The sequence below is a fragment of the Sander vitreus genome, chromosome 10 (genome assembly GCF_031162955.1).
Source record: "Sander vitreus isolate 19-12246 chromosome 10, sanVit1, whole genome shotgun sequence".
In the NCBI taxonomy this organism is placed as follows: Eukaryota; Metazoa; Chordata; class Actinopteri; order Perciformes; family Percidae; genus Sander; species Sander vitreus.
Window position 1 is genome coordinate 122501 of NC_135864.1, and position 22500 is coordinate 145000.

General features: G+C 47.6%; 1 protein-coding gene across 1 annotated transcript in view; it reads right to left on the reverse strand.

Annotated features, from left to right (window-relative positions):
- Positions 1-22500, reverse strand: part of arap3 (ArfGAP with RhoGAP domain, ankyrin repeat and PH domain 3) — a 55429-nt gene that overhangs the window by 17 nt on the left and 32912 nt on the right. The window contains exons 17-37 of the mRNA XM_078259964.1: positions 21529-21682; positions 20588-20692; positions 19929-20082; positions 19393-19495; positions 17617-17815; positions 15258-15321; positions 14657-14820; positions 13575-13787; positions 13273-13378; positions 11682-11829; positions 10733-10801; positions 10005-10079; positions 9768-9885; positions 9339-9467; positions 8986-9122; positions 8764-8846; positions 6605-6640; positions 6192-6255; positions 5842-5979; positions 4229-4267; positions 1-1557 (exon numbers count right to left, since the gene is read on the reverse strand). The exon at positions 1-1557 is cut by the window's left edge and continues 17 nt beyond it. Of these exons, the coding sequence (XP_078116090.1) occupies positions 1069-1557; positions 4229-4267; positions 5842-5979; positions 6192-6255; positions 6605-6640; positions 8764-8846; positions 8986-9122; positions 9339-9467; positions 9768-9885; positions 10005-10079; positions 10733-10801; positions 11682-11829; positions 13273-13378; positions 13575-13787; positions 14657-14820; positions 15258-15321; positions 17617-17815; positions 19393-19495; positions 19929-20082; positions 20588-20692; positions 21529-21682 (2787 nt within the window). The 3' untranslated portion in view covers positions 1-1068. The remainder of the gene's footprint in view (positions 1558-4228; positions 4268-5841; positions 5980-6191; positions 6256-6604; positions 6641-8763; positions 8847-8985; positions 9123-9338; positions 9468-9767; positions 9886-10004; positions 10080-10732; positions 10802-11681; positions 11830-13272; positions 13379-13574; positions 13788-14656; positions 14821-15257; positions 15322-17616; positions 17816-19392; positions 19496-19928; positions 20083-20587; positions 20693-21528; positions 21683-22500) is intronic.

Consider the following 22500-nt stretch of genomic DNA (forward strand, 5'->3'; position numbering starts at 1 on the left):
TGTATGGATTTATTCAACAGTTCAGATACAAACAGGCTGTGATATAACGCAGATAATAAATCCACAGTTTGGTTAAATAAGTGTTAGAATATTCTCTTTCCAGTGTGTCACCTGAAACCAGTACAGACATCAAGAAGTTATTAATAAAGACGTGATGATCACGTGATGAAGTCAGAGGAAACGACCACACTGCACCCCATATCTGGCTTTACACAATACAAAGATATGCAACGATATAACATACCATAATATATATAATATATCAGCTTCAGTTTGCTGCTGTGTTTCTTCTCCGTGGTGATGGTTTGATTCCCGACATCTCCTCCGCTACGTTTTGGTTTAGAAAGGAATATCTTCTGCTACGTTTACGCCTCGCGTCCGCACTCCTCAACGAGCGTCTGGAAGTACGGCAGCCGCTACGGAAACCCAAACTTGCGTGTGTCAAGCGATTCCAATGAAAAAGTGGTTCCAAGTTGGAGCCGGTTCTCGATGCCCGATCCTTATCCTCCTAGCCTAGAAATCTAGACCCCCCCTAGCAGCAGCAGATGTAATCTGCAGCAGGGTCGTCTAGCAACTCTCCTTTGGTTTGTGAGCTGGAAAAACCAAACTCTGGTCAGGCCAATCACATCGTGTATAGAGTGGGTGGGCGGGGCTTATGGCTGCTGCTGCTGCTGGTGAACAGCGTCTCTGGAAGACTTGGAGTTCAGCTTTTCTTTGAGAAAAGAACAAAGAACGGCCCTGAAGTCATTCTTAAAAAAGGAAGACGTGTTCAGAGTTTAGAGTGGAATCTATCAGCTAGCGCTGCTCTGATTGGTTGGTTGACAACCGTTGATCCCGCCCTTCAGATTGAGCCCTGACCAATGGTGAGTTCCCAGACATTCCAACATCTGGATGTGGGTCAGACCCAGACCCAACATCTGGATGTGGGTCTGGCTGGTCAGGCTATTATCCTCTAGAACCCTGAAGAAAAACAGCGCCATGGACACGCCTGTCAGACATCGTATGGCCTCCTCTTCCTCTTCCTCCTGTCAGACATCGTACGGCCTCTTCCTCCTCCTCTTCCTCCTGTCAGACATCGTATGGCCTCTCCTCTTCCTCCTCCTCTTCCTCCTGGCTCTTCCTGGTGAAGGCAGATGACAGTTCCTGCAGCAGCAGCTCCTGGGACGCCGTGCAGACTCTCTCTGCCGCAGTAGACTCGCCGTCTCCTTCGGCGCTCGTCTCCAGCGGCTCCACAGAGACGCCACCGCAGCCGGGGATGATGACGCGTCCCACGTGTCCCGTTTCCAGGGGAACCAGCGTGAGCGGCGGGCTGTCGGGGACCTCCTGCGTCTCGGCACGGCTGCCCGACAGGAAGCTGGTCTCCAGAGATCTGAGCACCTGCAGACCGAAGTCTCCCACCTCCTCGTACAGCGGCTCGGGGGGGTCGGCTGACTCGCAGCGCTCCGACAACGAGTCCTCTGGGGGGTCATGTGACTCCCAGCGCTCCAACAACGAGTCCTCAGGGGGGTCATGTGACTCCCAGCGCTCCGACAACGAATCGGGCTGCACCTTCATTGGCTGCACACAAACATACAGATAGTTTAGTTTGGTTTAGTTTAGGGGGGAACGGTACATGTATTTGTATTGGACCGAAACGGTACAGGCGTCCTAATGTAAATAAGAACTAATGTAACGTGGAACTACTGTTAGATACACGGGTTCTTCAGGGACACCTAATCTGCAGCCCCGCCTTAGCTCTGAAGCTCTGATTGGTGCCTATGTAGCCGAGCTCATCTATGTATGCAGTTGTAGTGAGTCAGAGATGAGTATGGCGAAAAGTTAGAGGACCCTGCCGGCCTCTTTAAGATCGCAAGATTGGGAGAACTTTGGTATCCCAGTCAGTTCCAGTAGTATAAGACTGCTGCTGTAGATTAGTGGTACCTTTCCAGCGTCGCGGCTCCGAACCGTAACGCTAGTTGGGACAGACGCCTTGTTTCTTTAGGCTAACTATGTTAGCTTTAGCCAGGCAGGAAGCAGCTTTCTGTGGTGAAAAATGGCTGGGAGACGTCGTGATAACGTTCCATTAATCAGGGGATTTAGTTCGTCTGAGATGCTGTATTTCCAGTTTTATAGCTGATTGTCTTATGTTGTTTACAAGTTCCAGATGGAGTCTGGAGATGATTTGGGGTACTTATAGTTTACATCTTACTTTACACACTTCAGGCTGTTGCAGCTAGCTCAGGGGACAGACTGGATGACACTAGGTGGTACAGCCTGAGACAGCTAGCTCAGGGGACAGACTGGATGACACTAGGTGGTACAGCCTGAGACAGCTAGCTCAGGGGACAGAGTGGAGGACACTAGGTGGTACAGCCTGAGACAGCTAGCTCAGGGGACAGAGTGGAGGACACTAGGTGGTACAGCCTGAGAAAGCTAGCTCAGGGGACAGAGTGGATGACACTAGGTGGTACAGCCTGAGACAGCTAGCTCAGGGGACAGAGTGGAGGACACTAGGTGGTACAGCCTGAGACAGCTAGCTCAGGGGACAGAGTGGAGGACACTAGGTGGTACAGCCTGAGACAGCTAGCTCAGGGGACAGACTGGATGACACTAGGGTGGTACAGCCTGAGACAGCTAGCTCAGGGGACAGACTGGATGACACTAGGTGGTACAGCCTGAGACAGCTAGCTCAGGGGACAGACTGGATGACACTAGGTGGTACAGCCTGAGACAGCTAGCTCAGGGGACAGACTGGATGACACTAGGTGGTACAGCCTGAGACAGCTAGCTCAGGGGACAGACTGGATGACACTAGGTGGTACAGCCTGAGACAGCTAGCTCAGGGGACAGACTGGATGACACTAGGTGGTACAGCCTGAGACAGCTAGCTCAGGGGACAGACTGGAGGACACTAGGGTGGTACAGCCTGAGACAGCTAGCTCAGGGGACAGACTGGATGACACTAGGTGGTACAGCCTGAGACAGCTAGCTCAGGGGACAGACTGGAGGACACTAGGTGGTACAGCCTGAGACAGCTAGCTCAGGGGACAGACTGGATGACACTAGGTGGTACAGCCTGAGACAGCTAGCTCAGGGACAGACTGGATGACACTAGGTGGTACAGCCTGAGACAGCTAGCTCAGGGGACAGACTGGATGACACTAGGTGGTACAGCCTGAGACAGCTAGCTCAGGGGACAGACTGGATGACACTAGGTGGTACAGCCTGAGACAGCTAGCTCAGGGGACAGACTGGATGACACTAGGTGGTACAGCCTGAGACAGCTAGCTCAGGGGACAGACTGGATGACACTAGGTGGTACAGCCTGAGACAGCTAGCTCAGGGGACAGACTGGATGACACTAGGTGGTACAGCCTGAGACAGCTAGCTCAGGGGACAGACTGGATGACACTAGGTGGTACAGCCTGAGACAGCTAGCTCAGGGGACAGACTGGATGACACTAGGTGGTACAGCCTGAGACAGCTAGCTCAGGGGACAGACTGGATGACACTAGGTGGTACAGCCTGAGACAGCTAGCTCAGGGGACAGACTGGAGGACACTAGGTGGTACAGCCTGAGACAGCTAGCTCAGGGGACAGACTGGATGACACTAGGTGGTACAGCCTGAGACAGCTAGCTCAGGGGACAGACTGGATGACACTAGGTGGTACAGCCTGAGACAGCTAGCTCAGGGGACAGACTGGATGACACTAGGTGGTACAGCCTGAGACAGCTAGCTCAGGGGAAAGACTGGATGACACTAGGTGGTACAGCCTGAGACAGCTAGCTCAGGGGACAGACTGGATGACACTAGGTGGTACAGCCTGAGACAGCTAGCTCAGGGGACAGACTGGATGACACTAGGTGGTACAGCCTGAGACAGCTAGCTCAGGGGACAGACTGGAGGACACTAGGTTCATTAAACAGTTCATGTTACAGATTCTCATATAGTTCATCAGATGGTTACGTAACGTTAGCAACTGACTTCAACACAGCCCTAAGTATCTCTAAACTTGCACTTCCCCAAAGTGAAGAATAAAATCTGTTTTATGTCAGTCCGACAATAACACCAAAGCAGATTGGTTGCAACATAAAGAATATAAAGAGCATTATTAAGACCTGTTTAAAATGGTAGTTACCCTTTAAGACCTAGAACACAAGACACGGCAGAAACCCTGATATATAGATCAATAATGCAGCAAATACAGTCAAGGAAATACTCTCAAAATAAAACGTTAAAATACTCACAAAGTACATGGAGAGCGTCCTTCTGTCGTGCAACTTTCTCTGCAGAGAAGAAAGTAGAAATATATTTTAAATATCTACAAAACACTGAACTACTTTCAGACCTCTGGTTGTGAAGTTAGCTCCGATTAGTTTTAGTTGTTAACACTGTAAAAGAATTCCATCTTTCTGAAATCTGAAAGATGATTCCATTTTGTTTTTAAAGGATTTTCTAGAAACAGAAGCAACATGAGCATCAGGACAGCAGACAGAAGAAACTATTCTGTATGAAAGTAGATTAAGAAGAGACTAGAGAAGTGGATTTAGAGTTTCAGGACCCTATCTTGCACCCAGCGCAGCACAAAGCCCGACCCAAGTGTCTTTGCTAGTTTAAGACCGACCCAGTTGTCAGTTTCCCGTCCAGCGCCCACGTCGTTTAAATAGCAAATGGACCTGCACCCATCTGTGGCCCATGGCTGGTCTTACAGGGAGGTGTGTTCAGGTGCATTCTGGGCGTGCTGGTCTTACAGGGAGGTGTGTTCAGGTGCATTCTGGGCGTGCTGGTCTTACAGGGAGGTGTGTTCAGGTGCATTCTGGGCGTGCTGGTCTTACAGGGAGGTGTGTTCAGGTGCATTCTGGGCGTGCTGGTCTTACAGGGAGGTGTGTTCAGGTGCATTCTGGGCGTGCTGGTCTTACAGGGAGGTGTGTTCAGGTGCATTCTGGGTGTGCTGGTCTTACAGGGAGGTGTGTTCAGGTGCATTCTGGGCGTGCTGGTCTTACAGGGAGGTGTGTTCAGGTGCATTCTGGGCGTGCTGGTCTTACAGGGAGGGTGTGTTCAGGTGCATTCTGGGCGTGCTGGTCTTACAGGGAGGTGTGTTCAGGTGCATTCTGGGTGTGCTGGTCTTACAGGGAGGTGTGTTCAGGTGCATTCTGGGTGTGCTGGTCTTACAGGGAGGTGTGTTCAGGTGCATTCTGGGCGTGCTGGTCTTACAGGGAGGTGTGTTCAGGTGCATTCTGGGAGTATTGCTATCTTGAGGCAGTGGGAAGTGATGGCACCATTGACCAACAAAAACCTGGTCTAAAGTCAATAACGCAGCATTTCATTGTTATTTTAACAGAGCATTAGTAAAATGCTCCTAGGCTCGTGCACAGCACGTGCACACTATGCTTGTTACACACACAGGGACGCACAGCAGCACACACACACACACACACACACACACACACACACACACACACAGGGACGCACAGCAGCACACACACATGCAGAAGATTACAAATACAAATATTACGGTGCAGATCCTCCATCATAACAGCAATGCTCCAAGGTCCAAACGCGCCTGGCTTTTAAAGGGAATGGGAGATGATCTCTGATTGGTTGATTGCATGTTACGCCCAAAACACACCTCTGATTAATGAAGACACTAAGGTCAACCCTTTAGAACCATGACCCCGGCGCACGGACCCTTTTTTCCGCTGTCAAACTAGCAGAAGTGGATTTGGACACGCCCTAAACACACCTGCACCAGGCGCTTCACGCCGTGACCTCAGATCATTAAAATAGGGCCCTAATAGAAAGTGGATTAGAGACTTCTTTCCTGTGATAATAACTTGAGGCTGGGACTTTGAGGACTGACCAGCGTCTGATTGGCCGACAGCATGCTGCTGTTGCTCTCGTCTCCTCTGATTGGGACGAGTGGCATCGTGCCGAACTTCTGCTTGGAAATATCTGAGGACGAGTGTCGCCTCAGCACCGGGGGACCCGGGTCATCGTTCTGCAGAATTACCACACAGAGAGGGAGCAATCAATCAGACTTTATTTATACAGCACTTTCATACATGTAAATGTAGTACAAAGTGCTTCTACCCCCCCCCCCGCGCACGCACACACACTCACAAAGATATACACACATAACACAAAAGTCAAATGCCAAAAACAAAGGGAGCAAAGCTATTCACAAGACTCAAGTTATTTGCAGGTACTGACCTGAGCTTTGAGGAAGCTGGTGATCCAGTCCCACAGCTCGGCCTCACAGCTGCAGCACAGAAACCTGACACACACACACAGACAGATACACACACACACACAGACAGATACACAGACACACACAGACAGATACACACACACACACAGACAGATACACAGACACACACACACACACACACACACACACACACACACACACACACACACACACACACACACAGACAGATACACAGACACACACACACACACACACACACACACACACAAGGTCGGTGGGAAAGCACCTTTAAGTTAAAAGTTCTGAATGCAGGACTTGCTAACTTGTAACAGAGTATTTCTGCACTAGTAGAAAGTACTTATTTTAACTGCAGTAACAGATCAGAGTACTTCTTTCAGACATCATAGATACTTACAGCTGGTGTTTGTCTGACATCACCGTGAACCCCCACCTGCAGGAACAACACAAACATTCCCTTCATATTAAACAGTTTGGGACTGGGCCCTGAGGGGTCATATTAAACAGTTTGGGACTGGGCCCTGAGGTACATATTAAACAGTTTGGGACTGGGCCCTGAGGGGTCATATTAAACAGTTTGGGACTAGGCCCTGAGGTACACATTAAACAGTTTGGGACTGGGCCCTGAGGGGTCATATTAAACAGTTTGGGACTAGGCCCTGAGGTACACATTAAACAGTTTGGGACTGGGCCCTGAGGGGTCATATTAAACAGTTTGGGACTAGGCCCTGAGGTACACATTAAACAGTTTGGGACTGGGCCTTGAGGGGTCATATTAAACAGTTTGGGACTGGGCCCTGAGGGGTCATATTAAACAGTTTGGGACTGGGCCCTGAGGGGTCATATTAAACAGTTTGGGACTAGGCCCTCCATTCATCCATCTTCGTCTGCTTATCTGGGGTCGCGTCCTCCACCTAGTCCTGGGTCTTCCCCGAGGCCTCCTCCCAGCTGGACGTGCCTAAAACACCTCCCTAGGGAGTCCTCCAGGATCCTTGTGAGAGTGAAGATCTGGTCCGTTATTCTACGACCAGGACGGAATCCGCATTGTTCCTCTTCAACCCAAGGTTCGACTATCGGCTGAACCCTCCTTTCCAGCACCTTGGAGTAGACTTTACCGGGGAGGCTGAGAGGTGTGATACCCCTGTAATTGTCACACACCCTCTGGTCCCCCTTTTTGAACAGGGGAACCACCACCCCGGTCTGCCACTCCTTTCACACTGTCCCAGACTTCCACGCAATGTTGAAGAGGCGTGTGAACCAAGACAACCCCTCCACACCCAGAGCTTTAAGCATTTCTGGACGGATCTCATCAATTCCTGGGGCTTTGCCACTGTGGAGTTGTTTAACTACCTCAGCAACCTCCACCAGGGAAATTGATGCCAATCCCCCCTCATCCTCCAGCTCTGCCTCTACCATAGAGGGAGTGTTAGTCGGATTTAGGAGTTCCTCAAAGTGCTCCTTCCACCGCCCTATTACCTCCTCATTTGAGGTCAACAGCATCCCATCCTTACTGTACACAGCTTGGATGGTTTTCCAGAAGCAACTTGGTGCCGACCGAAAGTCCTTCTCCAGGTCTTCTCTGAATTTCTTCCCACACCCGCTGCTTTGCCTCTTTCACGGCAGAGGCTGCAGCCCTTCGGGCCCTTCGGTACCCTGCAACTGCCTCCGGAGTCCTCTGGGATAACATATCCCGGAAAGACTCCTTCTTCAGTCGGACGGCTTCCCTGACCACCGGTGTCCACCACGGTGTTCGTGGGTTACCGTCCCCTTGAGGCACCTAAGACCCTAAGACCACAGCTCCTCACCGCAGCTTCAGCAATGGAAACCTTGAACATTGTCCACTCGGGTTCAATGCCCCCCAGCCTCCACAGGGATGCACGAAAAGCTCCGCCGGAGGTGTGAGTTGAAAGTCTGTCGGACAGGGGCCTCCTCAGACGTTCGCAATTTACCCGCACTACCCGTTTGGGCTTACCAGGTCTGTCCAGAGTCTTCCCCCACCCCCTGACCCAACTCACCACCAGATGGTGATCGGTTGACAGCTCCGCCCCTCTCTTCACCCGAGTGTCCAAAACATACGGCCTCAGATCAGATGAAACGATTATAAAATCGATCATTGACCTTTGGCCTAGGGTGCTCTGGTACCAAGTACACTTATGAGCATCCCTATGTTCGAACATGGTGTTCGTTATAGACAATCCATGACTAGCACAGAAGTCCAACAACAAACAACCCCCCCCTCCCACAGCCCGTAGGCGTAGGGAGGCAACCCTCTCGTCCACCACAGTAAACTCCAACGTAGCAGCGCTCAGCCAGGGGCTTGTGAGTATCCCCACACCTGCCCTGCGCCTCACACCCTGGGCAACTCAGGAGAAGAAAAGAGTCCAACCCCTATTCAGGAGTATGGATCCAGAACCGAGACTGTGCGTAGAGGTAAGCCCCATCAGATCTAACTGGTAGCGCACTGAAAAACTCAGGGACTGGGCCCTGAGGTTCATATTAAACAGTTTGGGACTGGGCCCTGAGGTACATATTAAACAGTTTGGGACTGGTCCGTACCTGCTGGGAGCTTTGAGTTTCCTGCGGATGCCGATGTAGATCTTCATGGACTTCAGAGACCATTCCTTCTCTGGTTTGATGCTCTGCACAGAAACACAGAAAGTCAGGACACTGAGACACTGGGTTTACTGGGACACTGAGACACTGGATTTACTGGGACACTTAGATACAGAGACACTGGGACACTGAGACACTGGGTTTACTGGGACATCCCAGTGTTACCTTCTTGTCTTTGAGCAGCAGCAGTTTGTGGTTCCTGATCTGGAACGTTCTCTCCTGGAACTTGTTCCCCTGAAGGAGCTTCGGAGGTTCCTCACGACACTTCAACAGCCCAATCTTCATGATCTCACTCTTATAGGCTGGACACAGAGACACAAACACAGAGAGACACAGAGACAGAGACACAGACAGACAGACGGACAGTGTTCAGTCTAAAAGCTGACAGATCAGAACTCTGATGAGTTGTGTGTGTGTGTGTGTGTGTGTGTCTGTGTCTGTGTCTGTGTGTGTGTGTGTGTGTGTGTGTGTGTGTGTGTGTGTGTGTGTGTGTGTGTGTGTGTGTGTGTGAGACCTACAGGTGAGGATGTTGATCCCCTCTCCTTTAGGAACTCTCTTCACCAGCAGGAAGGCGGAGCTCGGGTCGACCATCTTGCACCACTGCAGCGCCTGCTCTAGGACTTTCTCTTTGGGGTGTAATGGACGCTCTGACACAACGACAACAACAACAGCTGTCACTGAAATGTCCCAGGCTCCCTGAACTCATCTGCAGGAGTCTAAACTTCAGTCGCATGAAACACAGAGACGGAAATATGACAGAGAGACGAAGGAAGAGACAATGCAGTCTGAAAAAGTGCTAAAAATGTTGGATAAAAAGCAACAAGAAGTGAAAAAAGTCAGAAAAAACTCTAAAAACCAGCACAAAATAAGAAACTAAAACGTAGAAAAATAGCAGGAAAAAAACAGCCAGACAGACAAGCAGACAGACAGGTGTGTGGCTGTCTCACCCAGCTGTCCGTCCTCGATAGCCTCAAACGTCATCCAGACGTCTCTGTCTCCTGCCGGGATGTTCCTCATATACAGAACCTGATTGGTCAGTTCCTCAGCGCACATGGTGGGAGACACCTGCAGGGTCACATGACACACAGACACTTAAGGGGTCTCACAATTTGTAATTTGACATCATGCTGTGTAAACAAACACAAGTGACAGAAATATGAATAGAGTCTGGTGTACACACTGACTTTGAGAGTGATGCAGCAGTCGGGAATCTTCGTCTCCAGATAGACTTCGATGATCAGATCCCCGGCCTGAGACAGCTGTACACACACACACACGCACACACAGAGACACACACACACACACACACAGACACACACACACACACAGAGACACACACACACACACACACACACACAGAGACACACACACACACGCACACACAGAGACACACACACACACAGAGACACAGAGACACACACACAGAGACACACACACACACACACACACACACACACACACAGACACACACACACACACACACACACACACACACACACACAGAGACACACACACACACACAGAGAGAGAGAGACACACACACACACACAGAGACACAGACACACACACACATAGAGAGAGAGAGAGACACACACAAACACACACACACAGAGACAGAGACACACACACACACACACACACACACACACACACACACACACACACACACACACACACACACACAGAGACACACAGAGACACACACACAATATAAATGTGTAGTTTGGGTTGAGATCTCCACTTTTGACCAAAATTGACATTTTGAACACTTCATTTTCTGCAACAATTTATGGTGCAAATGTCTTTATTTATGTAAAGGAAATTATAATAGGCTTTGTTTGTGTTTATTTGGGGGGTTGCACTGGAGGCTGTTACCCCCCCCCCTGTAAATGACACCTGTGTGTAGTTGTACCTGCGTGTCCTTCCAGGTGGTGATGAGGCTGATCTCCAGCTCGATCTGAGTCCGATGCTCCTCGTCGATCTGAAACCCAATCACCAGTTCATCAAGAACAGAAAACAGAGCTTCTCCATCTTCTGGGTCTGACGTCCAAAATTCAGAAAATCACGCAAAAAGGAACTTAAACATCTAAAAAAATGACAAAAGGGTCGAAAAACAGAAACCAAAATGTCAAATAAAATAATATATATATATATATATAAAACCTCCAGACACTTTGGTCACTTTTCCCGAAGTTCTTTGTCGATTTTTCTGGACATTTTTGTTGATGTTTTGACGTTTTTTAAGCTTTCTCCGAAATGTTTTGTCACTTTTTGACGTTTTCTCACTTTTTCCAATGTCTTTATCGATTTATTCTGCGTTATTTTTGGACGTTTTAGTTGTTTTCCCTACATTTCTGTCACTTTTTTCAGTCTTTAATCAATGTTTTCTTTCCTCAAATGCCATAAAATTAAATACAACACCCAAACTCAGTGAAAGCAGTGAACTGATCATTTATTTTACTTGTGAAGAGCGTCGTAGGGAACCATCCACGTTATATATTTTGACAATTTGGTTGAAAGAAACCCAAATTTGTGATATAGAAACGTTGTGAAAAAGGGTCAGATTAGACCTCGAGGACACCAGGAGGGTTAAAACTCAAAAACTGCTGAAAAAGAAACTTAAAAAACAAAAGAAAAGAAAAGAAAGAGAGATCTGTCCGTGTGAAGAGAGAGAGCTGTTCTCACATGAAGACCTTCAGGAAAGAAATGACAAAAAGCGTCAAAAATATTTTGACGAAGTGACAAAAAAACGTTGATAAACGGTATTTTTGGAGGTCGACATACAGGAAGGTGTCTCCCAGATGTTTGTTGTTTTACTTTCTGTGATATTTTGGGGAGGAGGGAGGGGGGGTGGTACTCACATCGAAGACATACAGGAAGTTGTCGATCAGATCCTCTACGATCTTCACCTCGTGCTCTCCCTTCCCGTCCGTCTGGAACAGACTCGGAGCGAACAGCAGAGACAAGTTCTTGGTGCACATCTGGTTCAGATCCGCACACTTCTGGACTCTGGCACACAGGGAGGAAACACCGTAAACATCTGGACTCTGGCACACAGGGAGGAAACACCGTAAACATCTGGCACACAGGGAGGAAACACCGTAAACATCTGGACTCTGGCACACAGGGAGGAAACACCGTAAACATCTGGACTCTGGCACACAGGGAGGAAACACCGTAAACATCTGTCACACAGGGAGGAAACACCGTAAACATCTGGCACACAGGGAGGAAACACCGTAAACATCTGGACTCTGACACACAGGGAGGAAACACCGTGAACATCTGGACTCTGACACACATGGAGGAAACACCATAAACATCTGGACTCTGACACACAGGGAGGAAACACCGTAAACATCTGGCACACAGGGAGGAAACACCGTAAACATCAGGACTCTGGCACACAGGGAGGAAACACCGTAAACATCTGGACTCTGGCACACAGGGAGGAAACACCGTAAACATCTGGCACACAGGGAGGAAACACCGTAAACATCTGGCACACAGGGAGGAAACACCGTAAACATCTGGCACACAGGGAGGAAACACCGTAAACATCTGGCACACAGGGAGGAAACACCGTAAACATCTGGACTCTGGCACACGGGGAGGAAACACTGTAAACATCTGGCACACAGGGAGGAAACACCGTAAACATCTGGACTCTGACACACAGGGAGGAAACACCATAAACATCTGGACTCTGACACACAGGGAGGAAACACCGTAAACATCTGGACTCTGACACACAGGGAGGAAACACCGTAAACATCTGGACTCTGACACACAGGGAGGAAACACCGTAAACATCTGGCACACAGGGAGGAAACACCGTAAACATCTGGACTCTGACACACAGGGAGGAAACACCGTAAACATCTGGCACACAGGGAGGAAACATCGTAAACATCTGGCACACAGGGAGGAAACACCGTAAACATCTGGACTCTGGCACACGGGGAGGAAACACTGTAAACATCTGGCACACAGGGAGGAAACACCGTAAACATCTGGCACACAGGGAGGAAACACCGTAAACATCTGGACTCTGGCACACGGGGAGGAAACACCGTAAACATCTGGCACACAGGGAGGAAACACCGTAAACATCTGGACTCTGGCACACGGGGAGGAAACACTGTAAACATCTGGCACACAGGGAGGAAACACCGTAAACATCTGGACTCTGGCACACGGGGAGGAAACACCGTAAACATCTGGCACACAGGGAGGAAACACCGTAAACATCTGGACTCTGGCACATGGGGAGGAAACACTGTAAACATCTGGCACACAGGTGACTGATGAGGGGGCACAGCGGGAGTTTACCTGTACAGGTGACTGATGAGGGGGCACAGCGGGAGTTTACCTGTACAGGTGACTGATGAGGGGGCACAGCGGGAGTTTACCTGTGCAGGTGACTGATGAGGGGGCACAGCGGGAGTTTACCTGTACAGGTGACTGATGAGAGCGGCGAGCGTCTTCCGGTTGACCCGAGGAAGACTCCGGATGATCTCTTTGTAGCGGTCGAGCCTCTGACTCTTCTGAGGGATTTCTGACGGTAAGAAACATGATTGTATATTAATACTTCACTCCAACAAATATCTGAGTATTAACAGTTGTAAGACTGCATTATGGGACATGTACCTCCGGCACCCAACGTAGTTATTAACGTAGTTAATGTAGCTATTCACAAAACCATTACCGTGAATTATTACCCATGAATATTTTAGATATTATTTCAGACTCACTGGCGGCGTCCTGCCAGAGGGGGTGCAGGTCGGCCATGACGACGGGGTCGTCCACCTCCCTGAAGAACCTCTTCAGGACGTCCGTCACGTCCTCGATGAAGTGGTCTCCGATCCGCAGCTTCACGTTACGAGCGTCGTTACGGAACTCGTCCATCAGCAGTTTGATTCGGGACCTGGCTCCGTTCTTCCTGTAGATCCCCTCGTGGCCCAGACCTGAAAACACAACTATTAAATAGGGGTGTCCACCGAATCCAGATTCTTGGGTTTGGGCTGAGTCCTGAACCCCCTGGTTGAGGTTCTGCTGAGTCCTCGTCCCGTCCTCAGTCCATGAACACAGTCAACACATTAATGAAGTAAACAGTGACTGTCCTTCCTTTGCTGTACCTGAAGTTGCTGCATTCTGGCTGCTGTCTGTAGATTCCTTCATGCTCAGCTCGTATTCTTCCAGATGTTTCATACCAGATGTTGTAACAGCGGTGATGTTGTGTATTGTTTAGGGTCCTCGCCACCACCAGACTAATCAGCATTGCAGATTGAACATGTAGCTGGACTTGAATGGCCTTCTTTTGACTGAAAGTACTGCCAAACAACACTTTGTCCTACTGCATTGAAGCTCCACCTACGTAAACACCTTCCTGTAATCAACGGCGCCGTCATTACGGCGACCAGCGTAGCGCGGAGTGCAAACATAGGGTTCGGTTCGCTGGAAAACATTCTAAGGTTCTGCAGAAACCCAACCCCGTCAAAAAGCCCAATATTCAGCCCAATCTGAAGCCCAATCCTGGATTCGGTGCATCCCTGGTTAACTAGTCCCTATTATTAACCCTTCAACACCTAAAAAAAAAAAAACGTTAAAAAAATAACAACAAAAAAACCTTAAAAAAGGTAAAAAATCTGGCCGTGAAGGCGAGGCTGCAATCAAACATCAAAACGAGACACAAAAACGTCCAAAAGAATGACAACTTAAGCGAAAAAAAACTCTAACTTTAACTCTTCCTCACCGTACTGCGTGATGAAGGAGAGGCAGCAGACTATTTATATTAATATATATTAATTTAAATGTATATGAATGTGTAACTGACCGTACTGCGTGATGAAGGAGAGGCAGCTGTCTACGATGATGGGGATGTCGTTCCTGCTCAGCTGCTGGTCTCTTAGAGAGTTCCCCTTCCCCCCCGACGCTCGCTGGATGTCCGAGTACCACAGAGAGAAATCTGTCCGCCCGACGCCCTGCAGGTGCAGAGTCCTGAAACAGGGAGACACACAGGAAGTTACATCATCTGAAACAGGAGACACACAGGAAGTTACATCATCTGAAACAGGGAGACACACAGGAAGTTACATCATCTGAAACAGGGAGACACACAGGAAGTTACATCATCTGAAACAGGAGACACACAGGAAGTTACATCATCTGAAACAGGAGACACACAGGAAGTTACATCATCTGAAACAGGGAGACACACAGGAAGTTACATCATCTGAAACAGGGAGACACACAGGAAGTTACATCATCTGAAACAGGGAGACATTGATAATGTAAATGATTCTAACAGGGAGACAAACAGAAACCAAATCTCCTGCAGAGAAACACTTCCGTGCTGAAAAAAGCAACGAAAACGTTGAAAAACGTGACATAAAACATATTTAAAAAAATGACAAAAGCAGAACTCTTCCTCTCACCTTCCTTTCTCTACCAACACCAGGATGTCTTTCTTCTCGTGGTTCTCCGTCTCTGTGGCAACACCTTCAACACAGACAGAGACACAACTATTAACCCTTCAGGCTGGGCCCTTGTGTGTTTATAATCATTATTTCATTAGCCTTATTGGGTGGGGAGAAAGCTCTGCCTCTCCAGCTCCTCCCGTAGCTCTGGGTGGAGGTCCTGACCTGACCTGGGTGGGAGGTAAACTGGGCTACATCGCGTCTCCCCCCCCTCTGCAGCACGGCCAGTGGGTCAGCATGCAGACCGTGGTGAAGGACAGTATTAATCAGGTGATGGAGACCGTGATGAAGGACAGTATTAATGAGGTGATGGAGACCGTGATGAAGGACAGTATTAATGAGGTGATGAAGACTGTGGTGAAGGACAGTATTAATGAGGTGATGGAGACCGTGATGAAGGACAGTATTAATCAGGTGATGGAGACCGTGGTGAAGGACAGTATTAATGAGGTGATGGAGACCGTGATGAAGGACAGTATTAATGAGGTGATGGAGACCGTGGTGAAGGACAGTATTAATGAGGTGATGGAGACCGTGGTGAAGGACAGTATTAATGAGGTGATGGAGACCGTGATGGAGACCGTGATGACATTTTACTGACTAACTGACTAATGTATTAATCTAGAAACCCCAGTGGTTAGTTGCAGCTGTAGTCTGTAGTGTGTAGTCTGTAGTGTGTAGTGTGTAGTCTGTAGTGTGTAGTGTGTAGTCTGTAGTGTGTAGTCTATAGTGTGTAGTCTGTAGTGTGTAGTGTGTAGTGTATAGTGTGTAGTGTGTAGTCTGTAGTGTGTAGTCTATAGTGTGTAGTCTATAGTGTGTAGTCTGTAGTGTGTAGTGTGTAGTCAGAAAGAGTTTGGGGTTTTAACATTATTGTGTGTACAGCAGCGCCCCCTTTTGGCTAAACAGCAGCAGTAGCTTTAGTTTAAGTTTCACTTTCAGTTGTACATTTCCATCAGAAGTGAAGTGAGTGTGCTGCAGAGCAGAGTGCCAGTGCTGTTTTCACCTGCTGCATTTTTTCTTTCTACATTGTTGCCTTAGATACTATTTGTCCGTTAGTATTGTATATATTACTAAACATTTTTAAAAGTAATTGTACTTGGCATATCTTTGGTTTATTGGAGTTTTCTAATATCAAATCACTAAATTGATAGCATGGCTATTAGTTATGACTCAGCATTTTCTGTTGCTATAAGTTGTCGGTTTGCACTATATTTTGGGTATCTGTATTCGTTTCATCTCATTTCTGTTTGTCTTTTGCTCTTTGTTACAATGTTACAGTATAAGGAAAGTAAAGTTTCTTTGTCGAACCCCAAGAAAAGGTATGCTTTTACACTGTGAGCTAACTGTCGAGCGTTGAAGAAGCAACTCATTGCAAGGACAGTATAGTAGTGTGTAGTCTGCAGTGTGTAGTCTGCAGTGTGTAGTCTGCAGTGTGTAGTGTGTAGTCTGCAGTGTGTAGTGTGTAGTCTGCAGTGTGTAGTCTGTAGTGTGTAGTCTGCAGTGTGTAGTCTGCAGTGTGTAGTCTGTAGTGTGTAGTGTGTAGTGTGTAGTCTGCAGTGTGTAGTGTGTAGTCTGCAGTGTGTAGTCTGCAGTGTGTAGTGTGTAGTGTGTAGTCTGCAGTGTGTAGTGTGTAGTCTGCAGTGTGTAGTGTGTAGTCTGTAGTGTGTAGTCTGCAGTGTGTAGTCTGCAGTCTGCAGTGTGTAGTCTGCAGTGTGTAGTCTGTAGTGTGTAGTCTGCAGTGTGTAGTCTGTAGTGTGTAGTGTGTAGTGTGTAGTCTGCAGTGTGTAGTCTGTAGTGTGTAGTCTGCAGTGTGTAGTCTGTAGTGTATAGTGTGTAGTGTGTAGTGGGCAGTGTGTAGTCTGCAGTGTGTAGTCTGCAGTGTGTAGTCTGCAGTGTGTAGTCTGCAGTGTGTAGTCTGCAGTGTGTAGTCTGCAGTGTGTAGTCTGTAGTGTGTAGTCTGCAGTGTGTAGTCTGCAGTGTGTAGTCTGCAGTGTGTAGTGTGTAGTGGGTAGTGTGTAGTCTGCAGTGTGTAGTCTGCAGTGTGTAGTCTGCAGTGTGTAGTCTGTAGTGTGTAGTCTGCAGTGTGTAGTGTGTAGTGTGTAGTCTGCAGTGTGTAGTCTGTAGTGTGTAGTCTGCAGTGTGTAGTGGGCAGTGTGTAGTCTGCAGTGTGTAGTGTGTAGTGTGTAGTGTGTAGTGGGTAGTGTGTAGTCTGCAGTGTGTAGTGTGTAGTGTGTAGTCTGCAGTGTGTAGTCTGCAGTGTGTAGTCTGCAGTGTGTAGTCTGCAGTGGGTAGTGTGTAGTGGGTAGTTGGGACTGACTGAGTTCCTGCAGACGCTTCAGGTTGATGATGTCCTCGGCCGCGCCATCGTTTCGGGGACAGATGAAGAGGTTGGACTTCTGCAGGACGAAGTACGCGTCCCTCCACTGCTGCGCGTCCAGCATGGCTCGGTACCGCAGCAGACCGACCCGCTCAAACTCCCGGGACAGCAGACAGTGGCAGCTGAGCGGCGTCGCAGCCTGGGGGGGGGGAGAGAGAGACAGGACGGGTACAGGAGACAGAGACAGACAGGACAGTTAGGGAGATGTGGTGTTGAAGCTGGACGATATGTTAATGCAGAAGAGGAAACATGGATGAGAACTGTAGTGGGAATTGTCCGAAAAGGCCCTGAGGCCGGACTAATCTGACTCCTGTTATTTAATTCCCGACTTGCGTTCACCAAACACAAGGATCATCAGAGACGATGAGATCAGTCAGCCAAGTTTACTGAGTCCAGCACTAGAGTTACAACACAGCTGTGGGTTCACCAAACAGAGACTAAGTTTCCCTGGCGACAGACATAAAGTCAGGGCTCGGTCCACCAAGATCACGTCTGAAGTGAGCCCCGATCTATTCTCTCCCTTAAGCTAATATTCTACAGAATGAGATGGCTGTTCACATGAAAATATATAAATTAACAAGTTATCTTGAGAAAGCCCGGGAGAAGGAAAAAAAGCATTTTGCCCAGATGATTTGTAGATATGTGCTTGTATGTACGGTGTGATTTATAGACACGCATCCTCTTCAACTCTGATGGCGTGTTCACACCAAGACGAAATGAAATACTCGCATTGCGCCTTTCGCGTGAGTTTGATCGTGGGATTAAATTTGTATCATTTGTGTTTAAACGCGTTATGGTGTGTGTCTAGCCTGGTCGACACCAGACCCTTCTCAGCTGTAACTGAGAAGGGTCTGGGCAAGATTCATTCACAGCCCATTTCCAAAGGGGCGTCACCAACGGACGCCACTCAAATGCCTGAGGGAGGAAGGGAGGAAGGAAGGGAGACTCTGGTCCCCGAACGAGCCGCCATTATGGTCGGTTTTGAAATCCCGGAGCAGCCAGACCCACGTGATGTGTTCGTCCATTCAGCTGCAGCCATCACGGTTGTAGGAGAGCGGAGCCTGTTTTCTTTGCTTGTCAGTGGTCAAAGTGAAGAGAAACTGGTGGCGAGAAAACAACACGTATATGGACACTGCCGCCGATGTAGAGCTGTAGGCTCCAACAACGTTTCTTTCCGTCATCATATGGCAAAAATAACCTCTGTTACTGCTCTGTTCCTGGGGTGGAAGTCACAGATACATTGGAGAATTGAATGGCATCATGTCTGATTAATAACCAGTCCTTCCAGAAAAATGCGGAGTTTTTCTGTGATTGTTGCGGGCAAAAATCCTTGATCATGTGGCACGTTTTCTTAAAAAATGCGATTGAATATGTGGGATGTTTATGCAATTTTATGCGATGAAATTGCGGGAACTTACAAAAATTTGACTTCGTTACCAGTTCGTAAACAATACCAATTATATAACAGAAAAATAAATTACAACATTACACATTTGCTTTCTTTTGCATCCTTATTATCCTAATTTATTTATCAAATAATGTTACCAAATCAGTTGGTGTTTTGTTTTTGACTTTGTTATTTGACTCAATGCGGTTGTAAATGATCTCTGAGTGTAATTAAAGGTTGAATAAATGAATAAATGAATGAATGAATGAATGAATGAATGCATGAAAGGTTCCATGAGACAGGCACAAACAGCTGGAGTTAGGACAGACCTTCCCGATGGATTTGGTCCAGCTGTGCAGAGCGTCGGCCGTCTCCAAACCAAACTGATAAAGTTTCTCTGACGTCAAATACAACTCGAAGGTATAACGAAACCTGAGAGAGAGACAGACAGGTTAGAGAGGCAGACAAACAGACAGACAGAGAGAGAGAGAGAGACAGACAGAGAGACTGTGTACTTGTCTATGAATCTAGTGTGCGTACCTGTCTATGAATCTAGTGTGCGTACCTGTCTATGAATCTAGTGTGCGTACCTGTTTATGTAACTAGTGTGCGTACCTGTCTATGTAACTAGTGTATGTACCTGTCTATGTAACTAGTGTGCGTACCTGTCTATGATACTAGTGTGCGTACCTGTCTATGAATCTAGTGTGCGTACCTGTCTATGAATCTAGTGTGTGTACCTGTCTATGAATCTAGTGTGCGTACCTGTCTATGAATCTAGTGTATGTACCTGTCTATGAATCTAGTGTGTGTACCTGTCTATGAATCTAGTGTGCGTACCTGTCTATGAATCTAGTGTGCGTACCTGTCGATGAAGCCGTTGTTGTTGGAGGAGTCGGGCCGGCTGACCCCCAAACACACGATGTCTTTAACGCTGATCTGCATGCAGGGATCAGCTGACCGGTCCGACTCGTAGAACAGCAGAGACTGATCCACCGAGCACCAGAACTTCTGGAAGTCTGCCGACAGAACCAGGACACATTTAGGTTTCATTAGACACTTTAATCTTTCCCTGAGAATCTGCTGCTTGTATTAGCAGCTGAGACCCCTGAAAAATACCCAAATAAGGGTTGAAAGAAGCGTCAAAAAAACATCACTTGTACTTTGTTGAAAGCGAGCATCAAAAGCATAAAAACAGCAATAAAGTGCCAAAAAACTGTCAACGCCGAAAAATTGTCGAAGTGTCCAAACAAAGCTTAGAAAAAAGGGTCAAAAGCGAACATAAAAAACATCAAAATCACTTTTACAAAATGCTGAGAATGAGTATGAGACTTATGTCCTTCTTTTTCATTCTGTTTTCATGTTTCTCTCCTCTCTGTCTTTCTACAATCTGAAACTTCTGTCCAATAAAGTTTCTTTGTTCTTTTGTTTTTACTTCAGAGATAATTCCTCCTTTACGCCCGGCTGGCCCTCCTCCTCTTTGTCTGTCTGTCTGTCTGTCTGTCTGCCTGTCTGTCTTCCCACCTTCTCTTGTCTTCCTGTTCAGCGTCCCTCTGTGGGCGGAGCCCGACTTGTAGAGGAAACCGGAGTGAAGGACGGGCTGCATGATCTCATCGTACACGCTGGGGTCTGACGGGAGAATCACAACAATATTAAATATACATATTATACAACTACACAGACAGACAGACAGACAGACAGACAGACAGACACAGGCACGCATGCGTAAAAAGGGTCTTAAATGTGTCAAGAAGTTCTAAAAAGAAATGTCAAAAAAACATGTTTTGTAAAATAGAGTAGAGTATAGTAGAGTAAAGTAGAGTATAGTAAAGTAGAGTAGAGTATAGTAGAGTATAGTATAGTAGAGTATAGTATAGTATAGTAGAGTAGAGTAAAGTAGAGTATAGTAAAGTAGAGTATAGTAGAGTATAGTATAGTAAAGTAGAGTATAGTAGAGTAGAGTAAAGTAGAGTATAGTAGAGTATAGTATAGTAGAGTATAGTATAGTAGAGTACAGTATAGTAAAGTAGAGTAGAGTAATGTAGAGTATAGTAAAGTAGAGTATAGTATAGTATGGTAGGGTATAGTAGAGTAGAGTAAAGTAGAGTATAGTAAAGTAGAGTATAGTAGAGTAGAGTATAGTATAGTATAGTATAGTAGAGTAGAGTAAAGTAGAGTATAGTATAGTAGAGTATAGTATAGTAGAGTACAGTATAGTAAAGTATAGTAGAGTAATGTAGAGTATAGTAGAGTAGAGTATAGTAGAGTAGAGTATAGTATAGTAGAGTATAGTAGAGTAGAGTATAGTATAGTGGAGTATAGTATAGCGGAGTATAGTATAGTAGAGTATAGTATAGTAGAGTATAGTATAGTGGAGTATAGTAGAGTAGAGTATAGTGGAGTATAGTATAGTAGAGTATAGTAGAGTAGAGTATAGTGGAGTATAGTATATAGTGGAGAGTGACCTGAGGCCGTGCAGCGATCCAGCAGCTGATGATGTCGTTGATGATGTCGTTGGCCACCAGTGGAGTCGTCAGCGAGGAAAGCTGACTCCGCCTCCAAGAAAATATGAGACACGGTTTTTAGGAGAGTCTGTTCAGAGACCGCCGAGCACAAGACCTGGGGACAGACAGACAGGTACTGAGAGAGAGACAGGGACACAGACAGGCACTGAGAGAGAGACAGAGAGACAGACAGACACTGAGAGAGAGACAGGGAGACAGACAGGTACTGAGAGAGAGAGACAGAGACACTGAGAGAGAGACAGAGACACTGAGAGAGAGTCAGGGACACAGACAGGCACTGAGAGAGAGACAGACAGGCACTGAGAGAGAGACAGAGACACTGAGAGAGAGACAGAGTGACAGACAGGAACTGAGAGAGAGACAGGCAGGTACTGAGAGAAAGACAGGCAGGTACTGAGAGAGAGACAGGCAGGCACTGAGAGAGAGACAGGGAGACAGACAGGTACTGAGAGCGAGACAGACAGGTACTGAGAAAAAGAGAGAGGCAGACAGGAACTGAGAGAGAGACAGGGACTGAGAGAGAGAGACAGGGAGACAGACAGGTACTGAGAGAGAGACAGAGAGACAGACAGGAACTGAGAGAGAGACAGGGACTGAGAGAGAGAGACAGGGAGACAGACAGGTACTGAGAGAGAGACAGGGACACAGACAGGTACTGAGAGAGAGACAGACAGGCACTGAGAGAGAGAGACAGAGCGACAGACAGGCACTGAGAGAGAGACAGGGAGACAGACAGGCACTGAGAGAGAGACAGGGAGACAGACAGGTACTGAGAGAGACAGGGAGACAGACAGGTACTGAGAGAGACAGGGAGACAGACAGGCACTGAGAGAGACAGAGAGACAGACAGGTACTGAGAGAGACAGACAGGCACTGAGAGAGACAGAGAGACAGACAGGTACTGAGAGAGAC